This window comes from Mesocricetus auratus, unplaced genomic scaffold (genome assembly GCF_017639785.1).
Source record: "Mesocricetus auratus isolate SY011 unplaced genomic scaffold, BCM_Maur_2.0 Super-Scaffold_100006, whole genome shotgun sequence".
Lineage (NCBI taxonomy): Eukaryota > Metazoa > Chordata > Mammalia > Rodentia > Cricetidae > Mesocricetus > Mesocricetus auratus.
Window position 1 is genome coordinate 12,276,127 of NW_024429190.1, and position 21,848 is coordinate 12,297,974.

Here is a 21,848-nt window from a genome sequence, read left to right on the forward strand (position 1 = left end):
AAAGATAGTGACTTCCATGGCTGGCAGAGAATGTGGGTGGCTGGCATCTTGTCCTGTAGTCTCCAAAGCTTGAGTCCTCACAACATGACCACCAGCTTTCCTAGGGCAAGGATACACACGAGAGCAAGGCAGGAGGTGTGTACCCAGGGTGTGAGTGCTCCCTTGCTCACACCGGGCCTTCCTCAAGGCTCAGGGACAAAGGAAGCCGCCACGCCTCCATGGTCTCCTCCTCCTCACCTGTGAGCAGCCCTACTTTGTAGACTGGGAAAACAGAAGAACCCCCTAATACTAGAAATCAGTACTCGGTAAACGGTTTTATGAGTGAAAGGGATGCTTCCGAGTGCCAGGGCATTGCTAGAAATGAATGCCCGTCTGGTGAGAGCCTAACCATCAGCCTCATCCCTCTTAGCTGCCACGGTTTGGAAGACAGAGTAGAAGGATGGTGCAGGCACAGTTGAGGCTTCTTTGGGGAGTGGTGGACTGAGCTCTGTTGCTGTCAGGGATCTTCTCTGCGGCAGACTTCTCGGTTCCTCCCTCATTCAGTCCACATGGTGGAGGGAGGTGGGAGTTCACACACAGGTGTTCAGTGTCATGGGAATCCAACACAGTGACTGCCCCAGAGCCTTGGTCATTGCTGTAGATGCAGGGCTAGTCTGGGCCCAGGTAGCCCCCAGGAAATGCCATGCCGACTGGGTGTGGATGGTTTCCAATGCAGACTGCCTGCCCACCGTTGTTGTGGGGCCTTTGGTTTTACACTTCTCCCATGTTTGACAGTTTAATTGTCATTTGTGCTTGATTAAAGCCAGGTGGGAGTCACCTTTACATTAGATTATTACAACTAATTTAGTGTCAGTGCCTGTGGTACTAGAGGCCACTTGTGTGTGTAAATCCATGAATAAATTGCCCATAAACTCATGCTGTAATCTATGCATTTAAATGTGATTGACATTGGTGTGTTAAATTTGGAATTAAGCATTTCCTTGATTGATCTCTGTGTGTACCCCCGTCCCACGACAGAGTTTCTCTGCATAGCCCTGGCTGTCCTGGAACTCGCTCTGTAGACCAGGCTGGCCTCAAATTCAGAGATCCGCCTGCCTCTGCCTCCTGAGTGCTGGGATTGAGGGTGTGCACCACCACCTCCCGACCTTGATTGACCTCTGATTTGTGGCATTTCCACCCTTCTCTGTCTTGATAACTGATTTTTTTCACATTTTTGCTTAGTATAGTATCTTTTCTGGTCAGCTTTCATGCCACTTGAGTCTTACATGAAAGGACACAAGAAGCAGAGCTTCAGGGCACCTTGGAGGAGGTGGCAGCCGCAGGCAGGGTTATATGATAACTTAAAAAAAGAAAATCTGTTCAGGTATCCTGAAATGTTCCGTGTAGGAGAGCCCAGAGTCACAGGCCCACGGCTGCACTCAAAATAGAGCCAGCCCCGTGCCCTGGGGACCTGACTGTTGCCTTATTTCGTGTCCTTAGAGGCGAGTGCGCAGTCTTGTTCCTGAGCCTGGGACTCAGGAGGCCCCCGTTGTCACCAAAGTCACTCGGCACCACTCTTCTTCCTGCAGGGAGGTTTAAATATTATACTTACTTTTGACTATAGAGATAAAAGTGGATACATTATATAATGGATCCCTGCTCCCATCACCTACCCAGCAGGTCTCCCTTGTGGTCCCAAGCTGTGGCATCCATGGCCCGTGTGAGTTGAAGCAAATCTCAGACATCGTGAGCTTTTCCTTATGTGTCTCTTATTTTTTTATTTTAAATTACATTTGTTTATTTTCAGGGGTGTGGGTACACTTAGAGGTCAGATGACAACTTTCGAGAGAGTGGATTCTCTCCTCCAACCTTTGTTCCCAGGATTGAGTTCAGGGCGGTAGGCTCCACAGCGGGCGCCTTTACCTGCTGAGCTGTCCTCACCAGCCCCGTGTGTGTGTGCAGGGTATGTAGGCATCTTATATCTAACACATAACAACAATTCTGCAATGTTATCAATGTCCCGTTAATATTAAATTTTCACCCTGGGTTTTAATTTTTTATTCTTTCCATTTTCGTGTGTGTGCATGTATGGGGGCATGTGTGGGTATATGCACATTTGCATGTGTGTGCACACACACGTGTATTTGTGGACGTTCGTGCAAATGTGTGCACATGCGTGCAACAGTTGACGTCAGGAACCAGCTTTGATCTCTTTTCTACGGTGTTACTTGAGCAGGGCCTCTTAACCAAACCCAGAGCTCACTCAGATGTAGTTGGACTTGGTGGCCAGTGTGCTCAGGGGATGCCCCGTGTCTGCCTTTGTGAAACTGGAATTATGGGAGTCCTGGAGATCCGCACTCCGGTCTTCATTCTTTTACAGCAAGCAATTGAATGGCCAAGCCATCGCCCAAGCCCCCAGGCTTTTACAATTTCTAAATAAGCTCCACATACTTGCAGTTCATTAATGCTATCTTCAGGTTTGTAGAAGATACCCTTTGAAGTTGAAAATAGATTTTAATTTTTAATACCATATATATATGTATATGTATAGTTTTTCAAGACAGGGTTTCATTGTATAGCTCTGGCTGTCCTGGAACTCTCTTTCCTGGCCTCGTACTCACAGAGATCTGCCCACCTCTGCCTCCCAAGTGCTGGGATTAAAGGCATGCACCACCACTCCTAACTTTTTAAATGCAATATATTTTGATCATGGTTTTCCCTCCTCCATCTCCTCCCAGATCCTCCCCACCTCCCCCGCACCCAAATCTGTACCTTTTCTTTCTGTCTCTCATAAAATGTAAGCAGACATCTAAGAAGAAGAATAATAAAATGAAATTAGATAAAACGAACAAACCAGAATAGTGGAAGATATTTTTAATATTGATATACTTTTAAATTTGGAGGAAAGTTACAGAAATAGTGTGGGAAAACTCCCGTGCCCTTCACTCAGTTCCAACATGACTAATATGCTGTTTGCCTTGTGACTGTGTTATATTTACATGTGTCATTATTTAAGATTAGTTACAATGAGTCCCATCATCCTTTCCTCTTCCTTCCTTCCTTCCTTCCTTCCTTCCTTCCTTCCTTCCTTCCTTCCTTCCTTCTTTTTTTGAGACAACTTCTTGCTGTGCAGTTCATGTTGGCCTTGAATTTAAGATCCTCCTACCTCAGCTTCCTGAGGGCCGGGATTGTAGCCTGTGCCACTGTACGGGGCCCATTATCATTTACTCTTTTGGTGTATATTCCTTAAATAGGGGACATTCTCTTCCTCCCTCAGCATAAGCCGTGACACAATGCTGCCAACAACCCACAGGCTGACTTGCACCCGCCATCTGTCCCGGGGTCCTGTGGAGGCGCAGGATCCAGTGCAGGGCTACCCAGTGCACAGTAATTTCAAGCAGATCCAGTTTTTTCTGTGCGTCCATGTTCCTGAGTTTGACATCTGTGGTAAACCCTTGGCAGTGGCTGCAGAGTGCTGTGGGGTCTCTTGCTGTCTCTGGTTTATGTTCAGGTCCTGCGTTTTTGGCAGGAGCATTGCAGAACACGGTGCTGTGTCCTCCTCAGTACACCCTGTCAGGAAGCATGCGATACTGATATCTCGTTCTATTATTAGTATGTAACTTTTATCACTTGGCCAGGGTGGTGCTTGCCAGATTTCCCCACTGCAGACTAATGAGTTTTATGATTTTTAATTGCTAAGTAATGAGTAGGTATGTTTTAAAGACTTGTTTCTTTTTAAAATGAAGTGTATGTTGTGTGTCTCTGTGTACCACATACATATGGTGCCCACTGGGGCCAGAGGTGTTAGATGCCTTGCAGCTGAAGTTGCAGGTAGCCAGCTGTGTGCCCTGTAGGTGCTGGAAATGTAACTCGGGCCCTCTGAAAGGGCAGTATGTGCTCTTAACTGCCAAGCCATCTCTCCAGCCCAGTAGGTGCTTTTATAGGAAGACATATTGATGCTGTGTTAACTCCTGGTCCTTGACAAACTTTCATCTGCTGGTTTTAGGATCATTTGGTGATTTATTCCCCATTAGCTATTGCTTTCATGACTGCCAATATGTGAGTTTTCAGTTAACACCACCCAATGCCCAGCATTGCTTGAGGGATCTTTAAATTTTTGTGTTTTTATTATTACTATTTTATATTTATGGATGTTTTGCCTGCATGTATGCCTGCTGCCTTTGGAGGCCAGAGAAGGCATCCAATCCCCTGGATCTGGAGTTACAGATGGTTGTGAGCTTCTGTTTGGTGCTGGGAATGGAGCCCAGGTCTTTTGGAAGAGCAGTCAGTGCTCTTAACCACTGAACCATCTCTCAGCTCCATTGAGGGATCTTTTGTTACAAATATTGGTAATTTTCTAGATCCCCCAATCCATTATGCATTCTACAATGGTGCTACCCAATCACTGTTTTCATGGTTATTAGTGGGGATAAGTGTGTAAACTCGGCTACCAAATGGTATAGTTAATGTGGCAAGAAAAAGGCTCTGCACGCTCCTTTATTTACCATTAGTTAAATAAATGAGTTGAGTGTCCCACAGAACTCTATACATAGAATTAGAATACGACCCAGGTTTATCAGTGATGGGAGAAGCCCATGGTATGGGAGTTGCTTTGGCGAAGTGATGTTTCAAGGGCTGCTGGATGGGGCCTGGGCTATGGGAGAGAGATGTCTAGGTAGAAGGACTATACACAGGCAGAGAGACCAAAAAACAGAGTGGGAGAACAGCATGGAGGTAGAGGGAGCACATGCAGGTAGAGGGAACATATATGCAGGTAGAGGGAGCACATGCAGGTAGAGGGAGCACATGCAGGTAGAGGGAGCACATGCAGGTAGAGGGAGCACATGCAGGTAGAGGGAGCACATGCAGGTAGGGGGAACACATGCAGGTAAAGAGAGCAGCATGCAGGTAGAGGGAGCACATGCAGGTAGGGGGGGCACATGCAGGTAGAGGGAGCACATGCAGGTAAAGAGAACAGCATGTACACAGTGCCGGGACAGTCAGGAAGCTGGGAGGCTGTACGTGTAGACGAAGTTATCAGGGAGGAATAACGTCAAGAAGAACTGAAGACGTCTGGGAGCAGGATCTAATGGGAGACAGGAAGTGGGTAAGGTGTGGGGCTGCGGGTATAGCTCAGTGGCAGAATGCTCACCAGACTTAGAATGCAAAGGGCATTTGGGTACTTGTAGATGAGGTTACTGTGTCCCACGGGGGCTAGGAAAGGAAGCTGGGCAGGGAGGATGGATCTGAGGGACAGCAGGTCGTGTGTGAAGAGGATTTGGATTCTGTCTGTTGAAGCTCAGGACTGAGGCTCAACCCAGCGTACAACCATAATGCTGTGGAGAGACATTGTGGGCTTTTCTTTTTGCATCGGCAAGCAAACAAACAAACAACATCATGTTCACTCACACTCTACTTGGCAAGACATCTTTGGTGAAAACTTGGCAGCTGAAGATTTTCCTGACATTCTGTGGCAGGATTTCAGCCTGATCTCAGGAAGCGTTGAACCATCAGCAGGCCGTCACTGGCCTGTAGTGATGCTCTGGCATGTCAGGGGAACCGCAAAGGTGGGTCTGAGGGATGCTCAGTGAGTGGTGCTGATGCGGTGGAGTGAGGTGCTCTGGGTCTGCCCCACTGATTGCGTATACTCCAGCACTGATTCACTCAGCCCGGTGGGGATCAGACAGGCTGTGTCTCATGGGACTTGGGGACTGACTTGCAAGTGGTAGATACAGACTATCACCAGATACAACAAGGCATCATTCCTGAGCACCTACTCCACTATTCTCCATCAAAAGATACATGTCCCAGTGACCAAGACATGTGTATTACTAGGCTTTCTCATCTCTGCGACAAAAATGATTGATGGTAGCAACTGTTGGCTCGTGGTACTGGAGGGTTTAGCCCTTGGTCATTTGGTCCCATTTGGTTGTGGTAGAGGAGAGCAGTTCACCAGGAAGGGGAGAAAGGGGAATGCCAGCCCTTGCCTAGTCTTTCTCCCCTTTTAACCCATCTTGGTCCCTAGCCTATCCACATTCAGGGTGGGTGCCCCTCAGACTCACACCCAGAAGTGCATCTCACCAGCCTCCCAGGTGACTCTAAATTAAGCTTGATAATGAAGATGGGTTATGGCATGCCCTGATTCCAGCTCTGGCTCTGGGGTAGATCAGTTCTATAGGCCAGAACTAGATTTATTCTTCCCTGGACTCTTCCTTTTCCATAAAGTGGGGCTGATTCTAACAGGTGCGTTCTGTGTGGGGCATACATGGTAAATACATGCTGAACAATGTCTGCATCGACCACTTTGAGGGTAGCGTGAGGACCAAGAGTCGTGTTGGTGACAATCCCTATGGGAATAGAGGACCTGTGTGGACACAAGTTACATTGATAAATTGCTGTACCTTATGCATTGCTGTCTGCCATAACCTGGGTGCTAATTTCACATGATGAGCTTCAGGGGCAGGCGACTGCATTGCAAGCCTCCTTTTAGACTTTCATTAAAATATGCATTTAATGAGAGTGTCCTTGTAGCTGGGGCCCTTGTTTAGCGTTTCCCAAGGGAGATTTTAAATGACAAAAATGAGGCCAGGCAAAATGAACCGGGTCAGATCTCACAGTGTCACCTCCTTTCTGGAGCAAGCCTAAGTGGAGGCTTCTCTTTGCTGGCACCATGTGGCAATTGCAGAGTTGATGGCCAGATAGCTCTGATGGCTTTGGAGAAGGAATATACATGCAGGCTGTGGGGGGGGGGGGCAGCTCTGATCCCAGGGCTCAAGCTGACGGTGAACTAGTGGCTCTGTCCTGTGGATGAGGACAGGGAAGAACATTCTTACCGTGTGTGTGTGTGTGTGTGTGTGTGTGTGTGTGTGTGTGTGTTTGTGTTTGTGTGCGTGTGTGTGTGTTTGTGTGTGTGTTTGTGTTTGTGTGCGTGTGTGTGTGTTTGTGTTTGTGTGCGTGTGTGTGTTTGTGTGTGTGTGTGTTTGTGTTTGTGTGCGTGTGTGTTTGTGTGCGTGTGTGTGTGTGTGTTTGTGTTTGTGTGCGTGTGTGTTTGTGTGCGTGTGTGTGTGTGTGTGTGTGTGTGTGTGTGTGTGTGTGTGTGAATGGAAACGTATGCAGAGGTCATAGGACAGAATCTCAGGAATCAGTTTTCTCCTTCCATGATGAAATCCAGAGATCCAACTCCAGACACCAGGTTTGCTTGGTAATACCCCACTGAGCTGGCTTTTGTCCACTTTCAAATATAGAGGTTCCTCTAAAATTAAGAAAAAATGGTTATTTATCCAAAAGAATTGAAGTTAGGACCTCAAAATTATGTTGGGACTTCCATGTTTAGCAATATTCACAGTCGCCAGAACACAGGAACTACCCATATCCATCAGGAGATGAAGGGTTAAAAAGAGGGTATATACATATGATGGAATCTCACTCAGTCTCACAAAGGAAGGGAATCCTGTCATTTGTGGCAGCCATAGATAAACCAGGAGGGAAACAAACCAGTCACAGGAAGACATGCACTGCATAATTCCACTTACAAAATATATCTAAACTAGTTAAAGCAACTGAAGCAAAGATTATAACTTTGGTTGCTGGGGACTGGGGGACAGTCATTAATCAGCAGGTATAAAGTCTCAGGCGTGAGAGAATGAGTGCGGGTAACCTGCTGCTCAGCCCTGCCGGGTGGTGGTAACACTGTGTTGTGCACCTAAGTATGCCTTGAGGATAGAGCCCATGCTGGACTCTGATGTTGAACACCTGAAGGACCTGCCTGGAGAGATGGCTCAGAAGTTAAGAGCACTGACAGCTCTCTTCCAGAGGACATGGGTTCCATTACCAGCACCCAAATGGTGGTTCACAACCATTCATAACTCCAGTTCCAGAGAGCCCAACACCCTCTTCAGACCTCTGTAGGCATAAGGCATGCACATTGTACACAGACATGGATTCATGCAACTTGTATGTGTGGGCACACACACACTCACTCACACACACACTCACAAAACTTTAAAAACTTGAAGTGGGAGATTTGCCTCTTACTGATTTTAGTTATCCCTCCATTCCTTTTATTTTATTTTTGTGAATTTTTTGAGACAGGGCTTCAAGTAGCCCAGGTTAGCCCGGAACTCCTGTGACTCTGAACTCTACCAGCTCCTCCTACCTTTGCCTTCTGCTGGGTTGAAGGCATGTACTACCATATTTGGGCTCCTTTTCCCTCTTTTTTTTTTTTTTGTCTCAAGTCCTTCAAGTCCTTTGCTAGATAGACTCATTGTTACTGTGTCCCTCAGCTGGTGGCCTCTGTTTCCCCAGGGTGTTTTCGTCTCTAGCTTGAGATTAAGACTCCTCTGCCAGTGTGTTGGTCTGTGCACGCCAGATGGCCAGGACCCAGAACAGCAAGCAGGGGGCTTTGGAGGCTCTGTGCTGTTCGTTACCTTAGAGCCTGGCAGCAGAACCTAGCAGTATTATCCACATGGCACTGGGTTTGTGTGCATGAAAGCTGCAAAATCTGGGTGTCAGAGTATTGTGCCGTGCTTCCAGAGAGCCACTGAGGCCAGGCAGTGTGTGCTAGGGTTTGATTCCACGGGACAAGCCGCCAAGGGGCCGTCTTGTGAAGCTGAGATGCACCCTAAGCTGCAATGGAAACCCCAGCGTGCTGGAACCATAGGATGTCTGCCGAGGAAAGCCGCAGACCCAGAAGGGAGTTGACCCAAGAGGGCAGCAGAGCAGGAAAGGGAGCCCAGGTGATCCTACCATGAGCCTAAGATACCAGGCATGGTGCTGCAGAATCGGGGGTTTCAGTCTTGCCGTAGCCAATCGGGGGTTTCAGTCTTGCCGTAGCCTGTTCGGTCTTGCTGTGTCCCCATCGTCCCCTCTGGAGCAGGACTGCTTGCTTATCTTGCGCCGTTGGGCATTGGAGGTGTGTAACTTGCATTTAATTTTCATAGGATGCTGCGAACCTTTTCCCCTCTGGCTGCTCTCGCCAAGCACTGGCACCGTGCTCCCTTCCGCTGCCTGTGGTGTTCACCTTACCTGCTGAGTTTTTTTAAGTGCTTTTTAAAAAATTAAGTGTAACATTTAGGCAGTGAAATAGGTAAAGTATAAAGGCTTACTTTATAAGCAACTTTTGTAAGTGGAGGCCCCCTTATTCTGAACTCATTTCCCTTTGTGTGTTTATCTTTTAAATACCACACATACAATGTATGTTTGGGGAGGTCTCTTCTTCTTGCCAGTTCTGGGGATTGAACCTGGGGTCTTGTGCATGCTAGAAAAAAGCTCTTCCACTGAGCCACACCCCTAGATATTTTATTTTTAAAAGATGTTAATATTAAGTTATTATTGGATAAATCAAACTTTTTGGATTAAAGAAAAGCATGCGGATGTTTGCCTGCATGTATGTCTGTATACCATGTGTGTACCTAGTACTGAGGAGGCTGAAGGAGTTGGATCCCCTGGATTCAGAGTTACAGACAATTGTGAGTCTCTATGTGGGAGTTGGGAACCCAACCAGTGTTCATTATTTATTCATATTTTGGACACTGCCAATCAAACCCAAGGTTTCACATACACTGGGCAAATGCTTTACCTTTTTCTTCTTACTTTAACAGCAGTGTGCAGTCTGTAGTCCTACCTCTTTACAGGATAGAAAGCTTTTTGAGGTCTGTGTGTTTTCTAGCATATTTGCTTTCTATAGGTACATTCGGGATGACATCACAATTTGGCAGGCCAAGTGGAAATTAACCAAAGGAGTCACAGTCCACTGCAGCCAGCACAGAGAGAAGAACATATGTCAGGATGTCACGCTGTCTGGATTCGAATTGTCTACTTGTCGATCTTCTTCTCTCGTCCTGGTCCTGTGAAGTTAGGCACTGCTGGGAGCTGCAGCACCGGGGCTTAAAGCAAGAGGGCGCTGCTTCATAACCAACAGGCTGTAGACACCATGGTTAGAGAATTTTGGAGATGGAACAACCTAGCTAGGGGAAGTAGGTCACTGGAGGAGGGACTTTGACGTCTTCGTCAGGTCCCCGAGTCCTCTCCCTTTCTCTGCTTACTGGCTGCCATGAAGTAAGCTGCTCTGCCCAGTCACACCCTCCCCGCAATGCTGGACCAACACCTCTGAAACCGCTGGCCAAAATGAATCCTTCCTCTTCATCTTGTTTATCCCAGGTGTTTACTTATGGTGATGTAGACATAGCTAAAGAGAAAGGTGGTGTTAGGGAAGTGGGGGGGGGGCTCTTGTGACTGACCCTGGCTGTGTGGAGACGCCAAAGGGAGCTGAGAGCTTAACGAATAACTGTGGGCCCTTGGAACACCAAAGTACCCACAGTGATGGTCAAGCAAGTGAGGTTTCAGATGGCAACGAGAATTCTACTGGAAATGGGACCTGAAGCCATTCATGTTTCATTCTTGCAAATAATTTATCTGTCAGCATGTCCTGAAATCTGGAGTAAAGCTAAATTTATAATGGAATAATAATCTCGATGTAGGAAAACTTCACGTCAGGATTGCCTTCAGGCCATGGCATGGCTATTGTCAGCTGCTCTTAGCTAAGCTTAAAGTGAGAATCAGGATCAGAAAGCAGGACGGGAAGGTTGGGAAATTGTTCAGTTCATCCAGAAAAGGAGCACGTTTAACATAGACAAGGAAGGAAGGTTTGGTAGTTCAGGAGATCTGTGTCATTAAAAAGAAAACAAGCATTTTGCACTGGAATAATCAGAAAGATGCATTCAGAGTATCCCAGTGGTGGGCCAGACCCAACCTATAGCCAGATTAATATCATCAAGGTTTTAATTCATTTAGTCCTTGGGGACTTGGTTGAGTCAGTGTAATCCCCATGATTACACTGGTCCTGCAGGCATGCAGGATGCAGGATTTAAAGGTTCATGAAGGATCCCACCAGAATGCCAAAGGAAGGCACGGGAGGCTCGTCAGAGCCCGGTAGGATCATGTTCTGGTAAACATCCCTGAGAAGGATGCAACTGTGAGCATAAAGCCACAGCAGAGAGTCCAAGACGTGACTATGCCAGAAATGGATCCTTAGGAGAGCTGCAGTCAATGGACAGAACCAGGCAGAGAAGTCACATGAGGTACAAACAGCAAGGTGGCGGGGCTGGGGCTCCAAGCCTGCTGGTGTTTAGCATCATGCCGCCCAACACCATGGACTCCAGGTGGATCTACAGGGTGTTGTGTCTGCCCTGCTGTGTTTTAGTCTTGCTTTGCTCTTAGTCCTATTTCTTGTGCCGATTTCACCCCTTGGAGTGAGGATGCTTCCTCTGCACAGGTCATCTTGGCCTCTTCCAGAGCCCCACAGCTAAGAGTTTGCCTTTGTCTCAAGAGAAGACTTTGAACGTAGACTTCTGAACACTGTGGGAGAATTGGAGAGAGATTAAATGCATTTTGCATTATGAGATGCTCATGAACCCTTGGGAATGGGGGTGGAATGTTGTGGTCTAAATATGAAATGCCCCCATAGGCTTATGTTTTCAATGCTTGGTCCCGGCTGGTGTTGCTATTTTTGGGGTCACGCTTAACTGGAGGAAGTAGGTTAACTAGGGGCACACCAAGGAGTATCCGTCAGATCTCTAGATCCCAGCCCTGTCTCTGCTTTCTGGACACCATGATGCGAATGCCCCGCTCTCCAATGCCATCTTCCACGATGAACTGACAGTTCCAAAGCAATGCGTAACAGGTGTTTTCCTTCTGTCAAGTTTATCTTGGCTATGCTGACAACTCCAAGAGCAGTAACTATTACACTAGCCTCAGATGGTTGCCATGGCTCAGAAAATGCCACATTAGCTGTCACAGGCGTCAGGGTTCCAACAGCTGCTGTCCTGGCAAGGTCACTGCTGACAGTTGTTTGACTTTGAGTCACCAAAGGTCACGTAGTAGGTGATGGCCACAGTAGGTTGTCTCACAGTTATGTCACCTGATACTTATCTCTGCTTGCTCTGAGTTTATCAGATAGTAAACTCCCTGTTAAAGGTGCACAGTTCCCTTACTTATCATGAGTGTTGCTTGTAGCTGCAAGTTTTTCTCCCACTCGCCAGATCCCAAATAAGTACTCTGAGGCTTAATATTAATTACAAACTGTTTGGCCTATCAGCTCAGGCTTATTATTAACTAGCTCTTACAACTTAAATTAACCCATTTCTACCATTCTATGTTTTACCACGAGGCTTGTGGCTTGTTACCGCACATCTTGCTTTTTGGGTGGCTGCAGGTGTCTCCCTGACTCTGCCTTCTTTCTCTCCATATCTCTGTTTGGATTTCCAGCCTGACTCTAATCTGCCTGGTCATTGACCAAATCAGTTTCTTTCTAACCAGTACTAATAAGATATAGTGGCAGCATACATAGGGGCATTCTGAATCAGTTGCTGAGTGTTCTGATGTGATTGGGTGGCCATGCTATGGTCTGTGGGAGCAAGGCTACTGCAGCTGCCCGGGGTTGGTAAGAATGACAGCTCTTGGCTGTTTCACTCCTCCACGAACCCTCAGTGAAAGGGAGGGAATTTGCCAAGAGGCTTGCCAGTGCCAGCCAGCCAGCTCAGTAGAGCATTATTTCACCGTCTGCACTTTCGAGGGACTCTGGAATGTCTGTCCTCTTGGCATTATCTCAACCAGGATTTTAAAAATGCATTTATTGTTTGTCAGAGACTGAGTCTCATGTAGCTCAGAATGGCCCCAAACTATGGTGTAACCTAGACATACTGTGAACGGTTGAACCTCCTGCCAGGTCTCCCAAATGCCAGGATTGCAGCTGTGTGTCAACACACCTAGCTTTCAACCACTAGTCTTTAGATTTTTAAAAATTACATTTATTTAGTGTGAGTGTGTGTGTTTCTCTCTGTGTGCCTCTCTCTGTCTCTGTGTGTGTGCGAGTGTGTGTGGGAGTGTATGTCTGTCTGCCTCTCTCTCTGTCTCTCTGTGTGTGTCTGTGTGTCTGTCTGTGTGTGTGTGTGTCTGCCTCTCTCTATCTCTGTGTGTGAGTGTGTGTATCTGTCTGCCTCTGTGTGTGTGTGTGTGTCTGTCTGCTTCTTTCTGTGTGTGTCTGTGTGTCTGTCTGTGTGTGTGTGTCTATCTGCCTCTCTCTATCTCTGTGTGTGAGTGTGTGTATCTGTCTGCCTCTGTGTGTGTGTGTGTGTGTGTGTGTGTGTGTGTGTGTGTATATCTGTCTGCCTCTCTCTCTGGCTCTGTGTGTGTGTCCTCTATGGAATTTGTGGAGGACAACTTGCAGGAATCATATCTCTCCTTCCATCATGTAGGTCTTGGGGACTGAACTCATGTCTTCAGGCTTAGCAGCAGGAGGCTTCATCAATAAGATGTCTTAATGGCTCTCAACCAGTATTTAAGGAAGAAACAAAGCATTTTGTAAACACCACAGGCAGGAGCACCACCCCAAACAGCAATTCAAGTTTCAGTGTGTGTCCCTGAACTCTTTTCAGGACTGCATGCGTTTGAAGCCACTGAGATGAAAACAAACCAAGTGTAATAAACAGGATAAAAATAAACCCTTGGTGCTGGCACGGAGTGTATTGAACATGGAACATCTGGATGGAAGAAGAGTAGAGCTGAATTCCAAGGCCGGGAATGTCACTGGGCTGCGAGACTCTGAAAGGGTGTTAGCCCCAGATTTATACAGCCACTACATGATTTCTTCCAAATAGTGTAAATAAAAAGTAAACCAAAAAACTGAAGACCTTGATTTAAAAAAACATTTATTATGAGTAAAGATTCAGTTTATTTGGGTGCTAGGTAACTACAAAAGCTAATCTGCTCTATTTTCATTTCCTCAGGTGGTCTTGTTATTTTAAATTATAAAACATTATTCTACTAGCAATATATATATATATATATATATATATATATATGTAGTGGGTTATAAAACTATGCCCAGTGGAACTTACAGTGTAACCCTGATTTCCCACAGTGACCTGGCTTCTTCCATCTCCCACCATGTATGAGGCACTTGTGTTCATTGTGTTTTCACAGAAACTGCTGGAACTGTTGATCCTCTCTCTCTTCTGATATGGGGCCCAGGAGACTCTGTATAAGAGTCTAACTCCTTAATATGACTGCCAACTTCCCCATTTGACCTTTGCCTGCCCCCTGCCCTCCTGCCCCTTGCTCCCTCTCCCATCCCCCTGCTCCCCCCCTCCCCCCGCACTTCTGCTCTCTGTGTTGTGATGCTGGGGCCCTTCCAGGTCTCTGAAAGCTGGGTGAATTCTCCTGGTCTTACAAGCTTGGCTTATGCCTAGAACACAGTCTGTGTCCCTTTTCTTAGTGCACCAACCATACCCGGCGCTGTTGGTTAGTCACTATAACATTTAGCACCCTAACAGTCTCCAGCCTAAAATTAAATTCAGGATGTGAGGCTTACGACAGACTCCCCCAGCTCTGCCAAGTCTGCGAATGGAGCACCTTTCCTCTGGTGCCAGCATGGGAGAGCTGGGCCTCCCCTCAGCTCCACACCACTTCCTCTAAGGGGTGTGGTCAAAGCAGGAGGGCCGTCTTCAAACAGAAGGGGTTGTTTTGCTGGGTGTTGTGATGGCTGTTCTAATGTCAGCTTGGGAAATAGCTATGTTAGTTACGGTGCCCAGCATCTTTCGCTGGGCTTTAAGTAGCATGCATGCATTTGTTTATTGCTTTCTGCTTTTTGATGTGGGTGTGAAGTGAGCAGCTGCTTCAAAGCCCTGCTGCCTGAACTTCCCCACTGTGCTGGACTGTACCTTGAACTCCGAGCCAAAATACACCTTAAATTGTTTTGTTTTTTTAATCAGGGTGCTTTATCACAGTGAGACAGAAAAATTAAGATGGAGGCAGATACTGGAAGTGAGGCCGTTACTGCATGTCCAGCCTTTGGAGCTGTTTTGTAGAGGAGGGTGGGCGAGCTTGGGTCTTTGGTCTAGAAAAGCCACTGAATGCTGTGAGCAGAGGTTGATGGGCAGTTCTGGTGGAGCTCAGAAGATAAGAGCACTGGGAGAAATGTGGATGGAGGTTTCAGAAAACAAGGATTATATCCGGAATTAACTAGGGGCCATAAACAGACTTTTGCCAAGAATTTGTTTTTATTTTGTTCCTGTCCTAAGAGCCTGAAGTGAGGTAAATCAACAAATAATGGGCTAATTTGTTAGTCCGCAGAAAACAGGACAGGAGAGCCTCTGTGCTGGAGCTGAGAAGAGCCAGCTCAGCCAACTCGCTGTTAAAGATCGGAATCATGATAAGCCTCCTGCTACACCACACTGGGGAGATAGGGAAGGAGGCTGGGGTGGGTTTAAAGCCATTTGAATACAGCCTAAGCTGAAGGGGTTCCCTGCTCCTCAGAAGCAACTGCCCAAGCAAGGGTTTTCCCAGCGCCAGCACCCTGAGCCGGTGGGAGAGCTTGTTGGCAGCATCTATGTGATTGCTGGTTATGAAGACGCGGAGGATGAAAGACTGAGAGGGTCATGGAGTGCAGCAGAGCCCAGGTACTGTGTGGCAGGATTGGTGTCCATGCAGAAAGCCCCTGAGGATCACAGCCCCGACCCCTGACAGGATCCATGTGCTGTGGGCAGCAGAGCTGGAGGGTGGTGCTTCTGAGACTGCCAGAGCTCATCTGATTGCATTATGAGCCTAAATCAACTTTTCCCCTTAAACAGGCAGAGAACGGGAGTTCCCTTCTTCCATGTCCCTTCCATAGGCTGCCACCAGAAGGTGTAGCCCAGGTTAAAGTGCATCTTTTCACCTCAAAATAACTGGATTAAGTATGGGTCTTTCCACTTGGAATGGTTTAGTTAAGAAAAATGCCTCACAGGTGTACCCAGCCACTTGGGTTTTAGTTAATTCCAGATGTAGACAAGTTGGCAAACAACCAAGAATAAGCATCACAGCAGGAAATTGCCAAGAGACTTCATCCCCCTGGCAGTATTGGATGCTTGCCAACTGTTTCCCAAGTGTAACGCCCCAGACGTGGGGTTCTTACGGAGTTCTGGATTTCCTTCAAGTGTCTAAGGGAGTGAGTTAAGTACATTCACTCACGACAGCTGGATTCCAGTTTTTAGACACAGGGCCCAGTTGAAAACAACGTATGCTTCAGCCACCACTACGTCACCTCTGGGACTGTTAGCACCCCAGTCTTCTTGTTCCTTTCACATGAGGTGGCATCATGTTAGCCCCGTCATTGCCTTGAGCAACAGTGACAGCATCTTTGTTCCATGGCTTTCTTGATGGAAGAGAATGGCAGTCTTAAGGACAATACCTTTCCCAGGTTACTTTGAAGCAGAAGGAACCCCTGGGTCGTCCCCTTTGAGCTCTGGGCCTCCAGTCTCTGCTTTAGAGGCAGCGTCTCACTCTGCTTCCACTCTTTAGAGGGAAGGACCTGGCATGAAGCTGCTCTGCCTGCCCGGGTTCTTCTCCATTTCCTGGTGTCCTCAAGGGTTCAGACCACAGAATGCCTGGCACCTTACAGCCTTCCGCCAGTCCCTGTGGTAGGCAGACATGGCCTGGAAGTCCTCCTTGATCAACCCGTGACAGCCGATTCCAATGAGGCATTCTCTCCCCCTGGTGGCCCCAGGCATCTCCCAGCAGTCAGGGTCTGAGATGAAGATTTACCTTGAGAGTTCCTTTTATCTGGAACTACTGGGCTTGGGAACTGTCGATAGAAGCCTTTCCCTTGTCTGCTGCTTGGTTTTTCCCCACCAGTTGCCTGGGCTCTGCCGTGTTGTAGTCCCCAAATAACACACAAGGCACTATATTAATTTTGAAGCTGTTGGCCTTGCTTGTTTCTTACTGGCTATCTCTGACTTAAGTATTTATCCCATAATTGTTAATCTAAGTATTTCTCTTACCGGACAGACCTCTTATTTCTCTGGCGGACTACATGATGACTCTCTGTGTTTCTCTTTCCCAGAGTCCACCTATCTTGCTTCCCTATTGGCCAACAATGCTTTATTGGCATATACACAGGACTTCCCCAACAGGGAACCTCACCTCATACCTTCTCTTGAATTCCACAGAAACCAGGGTGAAATGGCCCACACCTGCCGTGGAACCATCAACCTGGCCTCCGCACACATCGACACAGAGGACTCTTGTGGAATCTTGCTGTGCAATGGGGCAAGGACCTACCACCTCAAGGCCGGTTCAGAGGTGGACCGGCAGCAGTGGATCACCGTTCTGGAGCTGGCCAAGGCCAAGGCCATCCGTGTGATGAAAACTCAGTCAGGTAGTGGCTACTCAGCACAGGGGGTGTGTATGAGTGACGTCACGGTGTCCCTTTAGGGGAAGTGGGATCCAGAAACAGTGGGGAGCAGCAATGATTGGGAAACCCAAGGGAGTCTTGTCTGAAGACCCAAGGCCTGTGTGTGCCCATCCCACTTGGTTGGGTGTGCCCTCGGCAGTGAGGGAGCTGTTCTGCCAAGGTGTTTGTGGGTAGCTGGCAGTCCTGGGGATGGAAACGTTGCAGTGCCTGGGACTATGTGCACCTTATTTTGAATAAGAATGGTTATGAGGACTTTGTAGATGCTTCAGATATTGAGGTAATCCAGGCCCAGAAGCAGTGGTATTGGGTGGGGGTCCAGGATGGTGTACCTATGCCTCAGACTCGATTTTCCCCCAGTTTACATTGTGAGTACCCAGGACAGTTTCCCACTCTAGCTTGGCCAGGCAGGACGTCAACTCCGATAGTCAGAATATATTTTGCCTTCTTAAATTAATTTTTAAATATATAGTGTCTTATATGATTTATAACCTAATAGTTCTAAAACCCTGTGAGTAAAACCCATGTTTTATTCCTGCCCAGAGCTGCCTAACTTGGTCTCTTACTGGAGGCATCAGAGGTGCCAGAGGCGGTCAGTGTCACAGTATGCCCTGTAGGTACCCTTTTAGATTGCAACACCCACTGCCTTTCCCATTTAACTACTTATGCTAAATGATTCCTGTTGGTACACAAGGTATTGCCTCTGTCTTTGCAATATGGTTTTTTATTGTATGGAGGCACCATTCCTGTTGTCTGTGGATGAGCTGTTAGACTGTTTGTTTAAGATTTATTTATTTTATGGGTATGAGTGTTTTGTCTACATATGTCTATTCCTATACATTGTGTGTGTGTGTTTCTCTCAGCATCCAGAAGAGGGCACCAGATCCTCTGGGACTGGAGTCATGGGCAACTGTAAGCCTTTATGTGGGTGCTAGAAATCGAATCCAGGTCCCCCGAAAGAGCAGCAATTGCTCTTGACTTCTGAGCCATGTCTCTAGCCTGAGGCTGTTTTCTGTGACGCGCAGTAGTCCAGGGAGTGGCCTGCAGGTGTTTTATTTCAAGCATGAATATGTACAGATTTGGCACAGCAGGAGGAGGCTACTGGGGCCATTTAATGCAAGGGCTGTGTTAGATTAGTTAAGACCGCTGTAGGGAGATGGAGAGAGGAAAGAAAGAGAGGCTCTGTAGTCTGACTGCATGCAGCAAGGTGACACTTTTGTCAGCCATATGTGCAGAGGGCCAAAGTGCCTCCAGAAGAAGACAGGGTGCAGCCCTTCCTTTACAAGGGTGGAGATGACTTCCATAGTCTGCAAGGGAAGCTGGGAAGTATATTCTTCAGCAGGAAACATTCAGGCCGTGCAGAGCCGTGATGACCCAGGTGTCTGTAATTGCCTGTGGAAAGTCACTGTGGTGAAAGATGGGGTTGGGCTCAGATCAGCCATGCAGTCCAAGTAAGGCAACCTGTGGCTCATGGAGGAACTTGCTTTCTCTTTTCTGTGAATGCATGACAATAGCTTCATTCTTCCTGGAAACTTCTAAAATTGGTATATAGACAATATTTACAAGATTAACTATTTACATTGATCTACTTACATAGTGTGTGTGTGTGTGTACATGTGTGTGGTGTTTATGTAGGTACATGAGTGTGTGTACATGAGTGTGTGTACATGTGTGTGTACGTGTGTGTTGTTTATGTAGGTACATGAGTGTCACTGTGTGCATGTGGGTTCATCTTGTGGGTTCCCAGGATGGAAGGGACTCAGTTAAAAGCTCAGTTAAAGTCCTATTGCCTGCTGAGTCTATGGGGACATTCTCCCTCAAACCAGCACATTCCACTCCTTGGCCCCTGTAAACATGTAGCCATATCACAATGCAAAATCTGCTTAGTCTGACTTAAAAGTCCCCATAGTTTTTCACAGTCTCTACATTGTTTAAAAGTCCAAAATCTCTTCTAAGACTCAAAACAAGCTCTTAATTGTAACCCCCTGTAAAATAAAAAAAAAAAAGTAAATTACATGCTTCAACATACAATGCCATAGAATATACATTACCATTCTAAATGGGAAGAATGGGGACATAGAAAGTGTCTTAGTTAGGGTTTCTATTGCAGCAGTGAAACACCATGATCAAAAAACAAGTTGGAGAGGAAAGGGTTTATTTGACTTATACTTCCAGATCATAGTCCATCACTGAAGGAAGTCAGGACAGGAACTCAAGCAGGGCTGGAACCTGGAACCAGGAGCAGATGCAGAGGCCGTGGAGGGTGCTGCTCACTGGCTTACTTCCCCTGGCTTGCTCAGCCTGCTCTCTATAGAACCCAGGACCACCAGTGCAGGGATGCAACCACCCACCATGGACTGGGCCCTAGCCCATCTATCACTAAATGGGAAAAGGCCTTACAGCTGGATCTCAAGGGGCCTTTCCTCAACTGAGGCTCCTTCCTCTCTGGTGACTCTAGCTTGTGTCCAGTTGACACAAAACCAGTCACTACACAAAGCAAGACCAAACCCAGCAGGGCAGACTCCAAATGCTGTAGCTCCATGTCTGATGCCCCGGGCTCAGATGGCTCTGCCCTTAGAGCTTTGCTGTCTGCCACACGCTTCTCTCCCAGGCTGGTCCTACTCCCTCTGCGCAGCTTTCCTCGGCAGACATAGCAGGGCTCTGTCACCTCTCGTGTCTTGGGGTCGCCAGTGCAGCCCAGGCTTCACTTCCATAGCCTCCCACATTGAGCATGAGTGCTCCAGGCTTTCACACAGGTGCTCCTCTGACACACCTGTCCTCAGTGACTTTCCCCAGAGGAAGATTCCAGAGTCCTTCATGACGCCAAGGCTAGGTTCACATGGCCAGTGCTGACAGGCCAGCTGCGTGCTTGGGCTGGAGACTGCCTTGAATTACATTTGAGTAAACTTTAACTTGATGTATTTTTAGGACCAGATAATCCCTGAGGCCTTTTCTTTTTACAAGTGGAAGTTTAGCTGGATGGGGTCTTGCCCCGAGGGCAACACCCCTTCATTTCAGTGTAGATCAGGCCTCTCCTCACCTCTTTCAGCACAAGCCTTGGCTCCAGCATTAAATTTCCTGCTGCTCCTTTTTTTCTTAAACCACAGTTTGTATTTGTTTTTGCCCGTTTTTCGTTTTCTATCTGCTTAAGAATAGTGTGTCAGAATCAATATAAGCTGTCTTGCCATCTTCACTGTCAATATCATTAGTCCCAAACTCTCCAACTTAGCCTCAGGCAGATTCTTTTGTTTTTTACCTTTGTTTTCAAATTTATTTTTATTTATTCCTCGAGTCTTTCACATCATGTATCTCCATCCCATGCATTTCCCCATCCCTTCATGTCTGCCCTCTGCCCTTGCAACCTCCCCCAAATAAAATAAAGTCTAAGAGGAAAAAATAAGAAAAAAGGAAGAAGAGAAAGAGAAGGAAAAAATCACCCTTGCCATGGAAGCTGCAGTGAGACACAGTGGGTCATGCAGTAAACCCTTTTATCCACACATCTTTACTAGCAAGTCTTCATTGCGATCGAGTCATTGGTCTGGTTCTGTTGTGCCCAAATTCTGAACCCCACTGTTACCCTAAAGCACGCCCAGAGCCCACCAGCTCACTTCTGACTGGTTCCTTGCCACATGGAGGGAATCTGACCTCCTAGTGACTGGGGCAGGTCACTAGAGGGCCACAACTCAGCGACCAGTGCTGAGTCAGAGGACTGCATCTTGCTGGGCCTTTTCTGCAGCCAGGACATGGGGATGAGGGCCGGTGAGGGTGCGGACCCAGTTTCTATGGTGCAAAGGGAACCAGGGCTGAGGGGAGTGAAGCTGGTTTCTGCTCAGCCTGAGAGACAAAGCAGAGCACACAAGATGTGTGAGCCCCAGGACACAGAGAGGGGAATCCTGCCTCTGGTCCCTTCCTGTTCCTTTCTTTGCTTCCCATCTGCCATGAGTTGAAGAAGCTCCTCTGCTACAAACTCTCATCACTGTGATGCTCTGTCCAACTTCAGGAGGCCAAGCAGCCATGGGCCACCTGCAAGAAAAGCAACTAATACAGACATGTCACTGGTGGCTGCAAGGGCTCAGCCAGGATCGTCCTGGCAGCCAGGGCATACCTCTTGAGGAAATGAGTGTCAGTCAAGGAACAGCTGGCTGATGGGGAGAGTGGGTTTTCCAGCTGTGGGTCTTCTCCAGTCAGGACCAGCTGTTGAGCAGGAGTTGCCTGGACCCCCCACATTTCCATGACATCGGATGTCTCTGCACACTGAAGGCAACTGTCCATTTGGGCACCTGAAATTTACCCCTATGGACTTCTCCATTTTGTAATTGTGCCTTGGACTTGCCAGCTGCCCACAGGCTGCGGGAAAAGTCAGTCTCTGCTCTGCGGTCATTCTGATTACGTTAGAAGTCCCAGCTGACCCCCTTGCTCAGCGATCTCACACTTTAGACATTTTCTCAGCAGGAATGAGCAACATACAAATGCACAGACCCACATTGAGCTACATGGCACAATGAGGTCATGGCAGGGGTTGGAGCAAAGGGCTGTGGATATGATCCGGAACCAGGGACGTCAAGGGCAGTTGACAGACACCAGCCTGGCGAGGACATAAGACTCAGGCCTTTGGCCAGGGGAATGACGGACAGGACAGCTGGGC

The 21,848-nt window shown here is 47.5% G+C and overlaps 1 protein-coding gene across 1 annotated transcript in view; it reads left to right on the plus strand.

Annotated features, from left to right (window-relative positions):
- Osbp2 (oxysterol binding protein 2) overlaps positions 1-21,848 on the plus strand; it is a 151,102-nt gene that overhangs the window by 19,766 nt on the left and 109,488 nt on the right. Inside the window, 1 exon segment of the mRNA XM_040746827.1 lies at positions 16,962-17,170. Within this exon segment, the coding sequence (XP_040602761.1) occupies positions 16,962-17,170 (209 nt within the window).